This window comes from Anthonomus grandis, chromosome 12, assembly GCF_022605725.1.
Source record: "Anthonomus grandis grandis chromosome 12, icAntGran1.3, whole genome shotgun sequence".
NCBI classification, from domain to species: Eukaryota; Metazoa; Arthropoda; class Insecta; order Coleoptera; family Curculionidae; genus Anthonomus; species Anthonomus grandis.
Window position 1 is genome coordinate 8,307,241 of NC_065557.1, and position 12,227 is coordinate 8,319,467.

General features: G+C 32.3%; 1 protein-coding gene across 4 annotated transcripts in view; it reads left to right on the forward strand.

Annotated features, from left to right (window-relative positions):
• The first annotated feature begins 5,180 nt into the window (after positions 1 to 5,180).
• The window catches only part of LOC126743384 (transcription factor CP2-like protein 1), a 57,807-nt gene continuing 50,760 nt past the window's right edge, over positions 5,181 to 12,227 (forward strand). Inside the window, exon 1 of one of the 4 annotated variants that reach the window (XM_050450441.1) lies at positions 5,181 to 5,732. In XM_050450441.1, coding sequence (XP_050306398.1) covers positions 5,375 to 5,732 — 358 coding nt within the window. In that variant the 5' untranslated portion in view covers positions 5,181 to 5,374. Of the gene's footprint in view, positions 5,733 to 8,406; positions 8,568 to 9,917; positions 9,944 to 12,227 lie in introns of those variants that run through there. The other 3 variants (XM_050450442.1, XM_050450444.1, XM_050450443.1) reach the window with 3 other exon arrangements.

Sequence of the window (12,227 nt, forward strand, 5' to 3'; positions counted from 1 at the left end):
TTCGATTGCTGAAAAAAGTATCTCTATAGACGGTGACCAACACATTTTTTAAATTTTGAATTATATATAATAATATTATTGAATTGATAGAAATGAATAACAAAGAAAAACACTACCTCAATATTTTCTATTGCAATATGTGCGCAAAAAAATTTAAAAAAAATCATTTTAGTAGCTAGAGCGGTTTTTGAGATAGAGCAAGGTATGTGTCAAAAAGTTGAGTTTCTAAATTATCGCGATTCTTGAAGTTTTTTCAATATATAAAAAATCGGGACACTAGCGATGTCGTAGAACTCGGTTTCAGATGCCAAGTAATATTCCCAATAATTTAGTATAGGACTTATCTGGTTATACCTCGAAAAAAAAAGACGAGAACTCGAGCCGGTTTTTACTCTGCTAATAAGAAAGATTTTGAGTTGCTGTGGGCCGAGTTGAATCAGGGTTGCTTTTGCTAATTTTCTAATAGTAATAATTATTAATTCATAGGGTAATCCAACCTAACTCTACCCAATGTCTTTATACACCTAGTGGATATACCTACATATGTGGACCATGGAAGAGTTTCCTTTAAATATAAAATATAATTGTTATTTTAATGCCAGGAATTTATATATATATCTTTATAGGACATTTTGAAAATAATGATTTTCTCTTATAAATTATAAATCTAATTTTCCTAAAATATGACGGATACTCCGTCCAACCAGTCAATATTGCCAAATGTCCGGAAAAGTGTCACTACGGCCCTACGACCCGTTCAAATCTACAAAGACGATGGATTGCCTAAATAGGATTTAATGCATATAATTTTTGCCGTTTCTACATGATAGCAACAAAACAATTGTTTAAATTGTCAATGTCAATGCAAAAATTTTGGCGCTTGTGTGTTGTGAATTTTTAAAAACGATAACATTGGAGCAGTTTCTTGGCCTCCTAGGTGACCCGATTTAAGGTCATTAGATTTTTTCCTGTGGGGACATGTTAAGTCTTATTAGGTCTACGAAACTCCAGTAGAAACAGAACGAGACTTAATTGGACGAATTATAGCAGCATCTGAAATCGTTCAAAACGAGTATCAAATTTTTAGTCAAATCCGCCGAAATCATGTGCGACGTTTAAATCGGTGTAGTGAGATTTTGAACAATTATTGTGACGGTACAAACGGCAAAAATTAAATGGATTAAATGATATTTAGACCATTCATGGTCTTTCTAAATTTTAACGCATTTTAGGGTCGTAGTGCCGTAGTGACACTTTTCCGGACATGGGTCCCTATACTAAAATGTTTTCTACTGTTGCACTGAATAAACCCTAAAAGTTTGATCCCATAGTTCTGAAACACCCTGTATAACAGAAATTCAACAAATAGGTAATTTCCCATTTCTAATTTATTCCCAGCATGGTACATTAAAGTATTAATAGCATACAAAAAGTACTTCAACTTGTCTATATAATAACTTTAAATTCCAACCTTAAATTATCTAGAAATAAATGATTGTGAAAAGAAATATGAATAACCAAAACCAGTACATAAATCTATCCTATTAAATTCCACACAACTTTTCCCTAACATAAAATATGCACAATTAAAAAAAACTTTATTACTGAATATTTTAAGTCTTTTTATATTTCTAATTTCAGGACGAGTTAAATTGTAAAATTTTGGCCCTAGATAATTTATGAAGTGATGATTAAGTGGTAAAGGCAGATTCTTATGTACATTATTTCTGGTTCTCCGAGAATGAGAAACTTGTCACTTTAAGATATTAGTTTTATGTACAAGAAACATTTTGTATGTAAAGTCGATCTATACTATTGATAGTTTGTTATTTTTGTAAATTACTTTTAGAATATAATTTTGGACAAGACTTTCAAAGATTGAATATTTGGTTTGTATATACCACCTCATACTGTAATACAATTCGACATAAGTAGATATAATTTATTACATAATATAACTCAAAGCACATATGATTTATGAATCAAACTATGAATTTTATCGCAAAAGCAATCAATATGATCACTTCATACAAAAAGAAGATGCTCAATACAGGTTTCAGTTTCATTACTTACTCTGGTAAGGATTACAATGTATTATTGTAAACCATATAAATTAAGTAATAATATATATTTGTTCGCTTGATATTTTTGATGAGGAAGGTGTCTTTCCGGCAAGAGGTTTGGATAGTCAATTATAGTTAAATAAATTTAATTTAATTAAAAAAAAAGAGAATTTCTTTGCATAAAATTCTTATATAACCTTATTCATAACAAGATTTACTGTTCCCCTATTAATATAATGTGTCAAAATTATATTAATAATAATTTACATGAACGGTGCGATATTTTTGTTCACAGTTCAAGATCCATTATAGAAAGTATAAAGTAGATAGGTGCTGCAGGGTCTTTCCAGTATGTATATAGTCTGTTTAAGTATCCATTTTTATACACATTTTGTTATTTTCTTTCTTGCTTTCCGTATGCTAAAGTACCAACTTCAACATAATTTTATTGTTTCTCTTTTCTTTTTTCAAATTAAACTCTTTCCTGTAATTGGGTAACAAACTTGTTGGAAATAAATGCTTTTTTTTTTGACGTGAAACTCTAGTAATAATGAGATTGTTCTTCTTTTCCCATTTCTCCTGTAAATTCAGCTTTCCATTGATTCGATGCTGTGTTCCTTTTTAATGTTCTTTATTTTTACAATCACGTCCCTGATCTGAATCATCAATGCTATCAGACTTATATATATTGAACCGACTTTATTATTTCCGCCATTTCATCTTCGACGCCTTTTTTAATGCGATTCAAGTATTCAGAAAGGAGCTTCATAATAACCTTCATGATAGCCCTGAGTTTCTTTTTGTCCATGTCTATTTTTTGCTTCGAGTTTTGCCCATTAATACTTGAAGCATTGGCCCTACAATGCATTTCACAACAAAAAAGAAAATAAATTATTTAATACTTTAATGTATTTTGGTAAAAGGTAAAAGGCTTTGATACACTTTTTAATCGATTATCACAAAAATAAAATTACTTTCTTACGATTTTGTTGAATACCGTTTATTTCTATGTTAAAAATACCATATTTGCACAGTAAAATATATTCGACTGTATGTGATGGTACGAATTATTCCACTAATTTTAATTAGTTAGAAATTATTCTAATAATTAATAATCCGACGAAATCTTGATTCCACCAAAGGCTTTACAAACACCCTATATATTTTGAAAACTCACGTAACGATTTTATTAATTTCACATGAAAGGTGACGAGTTGCTTAGTAAAATATAAGTCAAAAATATTTAAAGAATCATTAAGCCTATGCTACGTAAAGTCTAATTTTCAATTTTAGAAAGTCAGAACCATAGCTAAATATTTTAGATATATTCCAATTACCAAATCTAAAGCAAATCGCAACAATGGATAAACAGTTTATTTATCGTATTTTCTTAAAACTCAATAAATCAAAAATATTTTAAAAAATATTTCCGTTTTCAAGGTATTGAGTAGTTTTTCGACGCATTGAAAAAACAACTTGATACTATCAAAGGCTTTACAAATATCTAAATATTTTGAAAAATAATGTAACGATTTTATTAATTTTCATAAGACCTCCATGAGAAAGAGAGAGATAGCGCGATACATATTATAATCCAATATTTATTTATTAATTTGGTGTCATATCATACAGGGATACAACAGGTTACAAGCTCAAAAACGTATCCACAAAATGTAATGTGTTAAAGGTACGTAGTATATTAATAAAGTATGTTAAAAAATAAGTTCTTAATGTTAAAGTCGCGGCTAAAGTCGACATTATCCTCATAAAGTTTCAAAGTCAATATTTCGCTTTAAAGTATTTTAAACTATATTAATAAACAGCAGTATAAATTTTAACTTTTTGTTATTCTACATAATAGATAGTTGTGACCACAATTTTTTTTCCTAAATGGGATAAAAAATAATTTGCTTGATCTGGCATCGACTTGAAGAATGTTAAATTCAAAAAGTGACAAATTAGGGGGAGTGTTCAACTGACAATTAATTGCTTTATTCAAAAGCGAAACGTCAGGTTGTCATCAGTTGTCAAACATCAGGACATCTTGATGTGAACCGAAACGGATTTTAATAGAAATAAATCTTTAAAAAATGCTCTTTAGATGCTCTCCAATCGATCAATGTAAATTCCATACCTAGGGTTCCATATAATGCTACCAAATTCATTTTACCAAGATATATATTGCCCATAAGAAGAAAAAGTGTTGATGACGGACGCTAAAAGAAGAAACGTCTTAGCGTATCATTAATTTTGAATCATTATCATGTAGTGCGAGAATAGTAGCCATAAAGCTTAAAAATTCCTTTAAAGCATATAATGTGATATATTAATTTAAAGGTTTTACTATCGACAGAAGATCATTGAAAAATATAATTAATAGTTCAAAATAATCTTGTAATTTATTCTAACTAAACTCTCATTATTTTTCAGGAATTAGGAACTGATTGTGCGGTCCTAAGGGCTAAAAGCGAGCGACCCCAAGACTCCACCCACATAGAGAATCTTATAAATTGCACATTTGAATTAAACAACAACAAAAAAGGTTTCTTCTCCCCTCCGCTCATCGCCGCTTGCCATACAGAGAAGCGTCAACAATCAGCTAAGTACCTCAGTTATCCCATTGTAACAAATTAAGACTAATTTAAGTATTCCGCTTAGTGGCATAAGCATTTTAACTATTCAACATCGGTTCAGTTATTGTTAGTGCCCCGTTCCGATTTGACCGAGTCCAGATTTAACCGAACAACCGCAATCCGTTGTTATTCCAATTAATATTATCGGTGTCTCAATCTATTCAATTGATCAGCGCTATCGCTGTTTATTGATCCGTAACCCAACAAAGGCCAACCATATTTCCGGGGGGTTTCGCCAAAACGGCTCGGTTTCGAAAAACCGCTTGACATTTGGGGTTTGCCCGCGCGTTATTCCACCCTTAGCATAGAGGGTTAAGACTTTTGCTCCACCATTAAGTCTGTGATAAATGGATATTGAATCCAGATACCTTCAAATTAAGATGCTAAACACGGACAACATTTTCCTCCAAAATCGGCGCCAGCGAGAGACCACGGGTATCAAAAAGTTGTACAATTCATTCTTCGTTATGTTTTAAAGCCCCTCAGCTCCTCAGGTGAGTTGAATTTTGAACTGATCATCCGTGAGTTTATTTTAAATAAAAATCGGGCTTCGACTACGGCCCCTCTCATCCCACCCCCCCCTCGCACGATACAGTTTATTTTCATTTAATCATTAACCCTCGATTTGGTTAAACGACCCCCCTCATAAACACGATCATCGTTTTATTCGAATTTATTATGGAGTTTAAACTCTACACGAACTCCGACACGCTCCTGATCGAAACTTCCTCGTCGAGTTCAAAAGAGTCGTGGAATTTGACTGGTAGCGGAATCGTAATGGATAACGGAGACGAGTACTTCGGATGGCCGAATCCCTTGAAAATCGACGAAGGGGAAACGGGTGGAGCAGTTGGTACCGGTAGTAAGGTGGTGGTGCCGAGGAAACGGAAGGCGTCGAGTGAACTGCAGGAGGAACACCACCAGAGGGCGAAACAACAGCAACAAAATGGCGGCGGATTTAAATCGGTCAAGGATCCGTTGGCGTTCGAGGAGAAAGTTGAGGCGGTCAAGAAGTCTCAAGCTCAAAATGGAAAAGGTAAGAATTTCGTATTCTGATTGAGTAAACTTAATTATACAGTTTTATGAGAACTGGTCCCAGAACGGTCAGCTAAGAGACACTTAGCCTCACTAAATTCTCCTTTGTATATGGTATTCAATTGGATCTTTTTTGATTTTGTTCAGGAGTAAAGAGTGTGAAACTGTATCGAACGCTTTTGTTAAGGCAACAAAGAGACACACTATTGTGCTGCTTTCATTGCTCCGTATATTAAAATATTTTTCTGATGGTCTTTTAAAATGGTCTAAGGATGCCATTTGTAATTGAAATGAAAAGGGTTTGTCTGCAGCTTTCACTGTTTAATATTAATATAATTATTATACTTCCGTCTCAGTCTGAATCCTTACGAAGAATAGTAATAGAATAGAATGATGTTTTTTTTTATTTGGTAAATTACACAAGAAAAATAGGAGTTTCCAGAAGAACTAGACACTAATATAGAAATGAAATATCCCTACAGGAAAAAAGTGAAAAAATTCAATTTTACTAATAGAATAACCGAAAAGAAAAATGGTGGGGACACTAGAAAAGGTTTTTGTAAGTTTTATAAGTAAAAGGTCTCAATTTTGGGTTTATGTGCGTTTTCGCTTTTGTTAAAAGAAAAATTGATTGGCGTAAAAAAAAATTATTTTGTCCTAAATTCATGGGAAATGAGCCCGGACTACAACCAAATTACAATAGCAAATATTGTTATTTTATCAATAAGAGAAATCGTGGAATTAAATTTAACGTAAAAAGGTGATTTTAGTTTTTAATTTTTCTCAAATTAAGGCATAAGAGCTCGGACTAAATCTATTTTACTGTGAATAAAAATGGTGAAGGAGTAGGGAAAGTTACGAATTTAAAAACGTAACAGGTGCAATTTTCATGTACGTTTTTCAATAATGAATTTGAGCCAAAGAGCTTGGACTACGTTAACTATTTACCTTTAAACCGTCTTTAATTCTTAAATTTAACGCAAGCGAAATCCGACTAAATCAACTTCGTTTGGATTGAAAATGGTGGAGGTGTCGGAAAAGTTTCGAATTTAAAAACATAAAGAAACGCAATCGTATACTTAATTCATTAAAGAATTTGAGGCAAAGAACCTGAACTATATATACTACCTGCACTGTACTGGAATTTGGTCTTTAATTTTCCCTAATTCAAGGCATACGAACGTGGACTAAATCAATTTTATTGCGATTAAAAATGGCGGAGGTGTCATAAAAGTTACGAATTTAAAAACATAAAAAGCAATGCTGCGTTTATATGCGCCTTTCATTAAGATCCAAATTTGAGGCCAAGAGCCTGGACTGTACCACCTATATACTATACTAGAATTTAGTCTGTAATTTGGTCTTTAATTTGTTTTAATTGAAGACATATGAGCTCGGACTATATCAGTTTTCAAATTGAAAATGGTGAAGGTGTCGGGAAAGTTACGAATTTAAAAACATAAAACATGCAATCATGTACATTTTTTATTAAAGAATTTGAGGCAGGGAACCTGGACTATACTACCCGCACTGTACTGGAATTTGGTCTTTAATTTTTCCTAATTCAAGGCATACGAACTTGGACTAAATTAATTTTATTTAGATTTAAAATAGTGGAGGTGTCTGAGTTACGAATTTAAAAACATTAAAGATGTCTTACGACATTTATGTACATACCTACGTTTTTCATTAACAAATTTAAGGCAAAAAGCCTGGACTATACTAACTACTTACCTTCCTATACTATAGCGGAAAATGGTCTTCAAATTTTCCTAATTTAATAAGGCAAATGAGCTCGGACTAAATCAATTTTACTTCGTTTGAAAATGCTGGAAGTGTCGGGAAAGTTGATTATTATGAATGAAGATTTAAAGATGCCATATGCCATTCATGTACCGACGTTTTTCATTAACGAATTTGAGGCCAAAAGCCTGGACTATATTTATACTACCTACTTACTTATCTATACTATACTGAAATTTGGTCTTGAATTTTTCTTAATTTGATGCATACGAGCTCGGACTAAATCAATTTTATTGGGATTGAAAATGGTGAATGTGTCGGGAAATGGTGATACTGATGTTCTTCATTAAGAAATTTGAGGAAAACAGCCTGGACTACATTACCTACTTACCTACCTATACTCTTATTATACAGGAATATGGATGCTTATTTTTTTTTTAATTTTACGCATATATGAGCTTGGACTATACTTTTATTTTCTTAAAATATACTAAAAAAGTAAATTTCATATAGGATGTGCTAGGACAGTATTGATTGATATAAAGCTGCACCAATTTGGTTTTTCAGGCAAATGAGCTTGGACTATTGCCCCAAAATATTATTTAACAATAAAAAATGGTGAAGGCGTCAGGAAAGTCGCAAATTTTTTCCCAAAAGTATTTTAATACATAATTTTTCTTCTTTCTATGAAGTTGGGTAAACTAGGTGAGAAAACTTGAAATAAAAAATTAATTATAAAATAACAAAGAAATATAGATGTCGAATCCGTAATTATTTCTATATTTTGAGCTGAAACCCATGACGTATATGTACTTTTTATTAAAATACACCCTGTACTCCATCGGCGTATTCTTATCACTCAAATGTCAAACAGTTATCTTTTGTTTTAATATTGTATTAAGACGATAGTAAACATTTTTATATTCCGTGGCGTTTTGACTGGTAAACTTAATGAAACCGATACAAACTTAATTAATTATTTGTATAGGTCCTTAAATAACATTAACTATGTAGTGCTTAAATATTAATTTTTCGCTACTTAACTCGTGATGTTTCGGCGAATGCTGCTACCGGATTACTTGGCAGAAAGTAGGTACTATATTTTTTGTTCACTCTTATTAAATCGAAAAATGACGCGGAATATTAAGGAAAAAGAGACGCGGCCATTAAAATTAATAAAACTTAAGCGTGTACATCTTCAATATTGGCCACTTAACCTCAATTGACTCCGGTTTAGAAAACCGTTTTGTTAAGTTAAATATTTTCGTGCGTCCGTCGCGAAAATAAGCAATAAAAAAATAGCGATTGAACGTAATTGGTGTGGAAAGTACCTCGGAGAAAAAATCCCAGTGAAAGAGGTACCGCAGGTCGATTTCAGTGTTCCTGGTGAATTGTCAGTATAATTATCGTAAGTAAGGTTTGGTAGAAACATGTATTATTGGCCCTTCTTTGGTTAATATCTTAAGTTTTTCATTTTACTACATTTTGACGCCAAAATGTGGCCATTTCATAAATTATCGCCCTTCTTTTATATTTACTTGAATATCATTTATCTACTGGTCTCTATAGTTACAAGTAAACATTTATGCAAATTCCTCCAATTCCTCAATAACTACCGAACATCATCCTGTTCGTTTTGTCACGTTAAGCGACATCTCTTGTTCAACAGAAGCATGGATAACAGAGCCTGGCGGCTAAATTTACGTACTACCTCCGGTGTTGCCAGAATATTCTTAGATTAATGGCAATGTGTAAGTGCAAGGTTGCTTTAGTGAAAAAATTCATTGGCAAGAGCACATTTCCTAACTATACGTTTTTTAATGATACTTTTATCCTTAATAACAATCAAGATACGATCAAATTTCTGGTGAATGTTTATGTGCCAATCAAACCAGTTTCTTGAAAATCAATCAAATGCTATTTCTTAAAAATTTCTCATAAAATTCATAAATACATAAATCGTACCGTTACTTCTCTTCTAAGCATACATTTTTAAATTATTCCTGTGTCTTTATTAGCAACCAAGACAATTTTTTGTGGCGGATATTCAAGTGCATGTCAAATGCCGACAAAATTTAATAATTTTTCAAAAATTCTTGATTTATTAGAAAATGTATAGACGCATAAATGGTACAAGGCATACATCCTTCTAGGCATACATTTCTAAATTATCCCTCTGTCTTTAATAACAACCAAGGTACAATCAAATTTGTCGGTCATTACAAATGGGAGCACAAGAACACTAGAGAAGTTTTGTAAATTGCGTCAAACTTTATCTGTAAATCAAAATTGACTTTTAATATTTTCTATATTTTATCCCCTGTTGGAGATTTGTCTGAAACCTTACTGTATAAGATCTTGCAAGCGCCATCTTTCGGTGAACAGAGACTAATTGAGGACAGGAACTAGCGGCTAAATTTTTATTCTTATTCCGGTCTTGCCAGAATATATTTCGATTGGGAACAATGTGTAAGTGCAAGTCGTTCTTATATGGAAGGCATTTGGGTCAGATTTCTTAGATCCTCTAACACTGGAATGGATTTGGAAGTCTAGCTGCTACTGTGTTTTGCTACTTAATGGAACGGTCGTTTGAAACCCTCCTGTATAAGATCATGCAAGTGCTATCTAGCGGCTACATTTTAAGTCTCATTCCGGCGTTGGCAGAATATTTTTAAGTTAAGAACATCCTCTAAGAAAGTTGTTTGATAAACCAGTGAACTTTAAATTTGAACTTTAAGTAGAAATTCATATAAAATGCTCTAGATCCTATATTTTCCTGTGCCTTTTGCTGCATTCTGCTCATAATAGTGGATCTATATCTATATAACATTTTCTAAGTCTGCTATCTGGGTTGGGTTTTTTTAGAAAAAAATATTTCCTTTCTGAGGTGTAAGATGTTTTTTAAGAAACACTGAAGTAGGCCTTTAATCATTTTAGCATCATTCAGCAATCTCTTCACAAAATTTAATCTTTAAATTTTAAGTCTGTTTGTCTTTGTTTTGCAATTGATATTTTAAGAATCATATTTTGTTTTTAACTGTTTAATGTTATAAGGATCTCCTGGTCATGCGATAGACAGCCGGGTGTATAAAAAGAGTTCTTTCATCTTTGAGTAATTTATTGGGTACAAAAGTGAAGTTTCATCTCTCATCACTTTTTACAAGATTAACCTACTTAGATACCGGTAGAGATGAGCGATCCGGTGATTAGCGACCGTGATTTGGCAATCACCGTTCTTTTAAACGGTGACCGCGATCACTGGCGGGCCAACTGGCCGGGCTGTGGTTAAAAGCTGTAAAAATATCAGTCATCACTCATACGTCATACGCATTTAGCATGAAGTCGTTCCATGACAATATACACTATTGGAAGGGTAACAGATATCTTGAAATCACGGGTCGCCGTGATATGAATATTTCAGTCACCGCCGTTATTGGCGATTTACAAATCACGGTGACAAAATCACCGATAGTGAAATATCGCTCATCTCTAGATACCGGTAAAGGCATTGTGGTTTTAAGCCAAGGTTCTTTACACACTCATAGTTGCAATGAAAATATTCCGCTGCATGCGTACCATTGTCATGTTTTGACAGGGCTCTAAAATAGTCCGCGAGCTTAATTAAAAACTGCGGTTGGGCAACAAGCTTCGCAAATACATTTACAACTTTTAACACTAACCCCTGCATATTTTTTAAAAAACGTACAAAATTAGTTTTTAAAAATTTTAATTTGTAAATTTATTTTAACAATTCATGTACAAAATTTTAAGTGACTACCTAATTCTAACCGATAGGATCTAGTTCAAGATATATTGGCAATTTTTTAAAGTAGATATAGTTAAATATTGTTTGTAGTTAAAGTACATATCTAATCATGTTAATTGTACCACCGCCATACGAATTTTAAGTGTCCAACCCTATTGGCTATTGACGTTGATTGAATATTTGGGTATTCTTAATCAACGCTATTGAGCTATAGCTATGTTGGTAACATTTTAGGACAAAATCAATCAACCCTTCCGAAAAACGAATTTCACTATATGCTTTCTCAAAATTCCAACAGTCTAACTGTATATGTGTCTATATGTAGTGCAATTTGTTTAAAAGAAGGAAATCTCTGGAAGTTCGAAAGACATCCAACTTTTTGCTGTAAAACTCAATATCATTTATTAACGTTACTTTAATGGCCTTTTAAAATTTTAAAACAGCTCGTCGCAATAAAAAAAAAACGTAAATAAATAATTTTTTTCATTGATTTGCACTAATCCTCAACAACCAGTCCAAAATCTACTTGACTTTTATAGAAATAACCTTAAAAATAATGCTTTCAATAATTTTACTTTGAGGGTAGTGACAGAGGAATGAGAGAATTATTTTATCCATAAAAGCCAAAGCATGCAGATCCGCCGATGTTAATATTACAATGATTTAATTTTGTCCATTTATGATTCCTTTTTTACTTCATTTAATAAATGAATATATAACTAAATAATATATTCCAGATATGTGGAAGCATGCTTTCGTCACACCTTTGCCTAAAATATCGCAACCTAAAGAACTCAAAATATTTAATATTAATAAATTTAAATACAAAATGCGTTTGCTTTTATTTAATCAACCAACTCACCATGAATAAGAAAGGATTTCTTTTTCTTATTAAAGACAAAAAGCCACTTAAAATGAGCATGTTGAGGTAATACTAATGAAAAATATACTTGGGAAAATAACCCAATCTTATAATATATTTGAAGA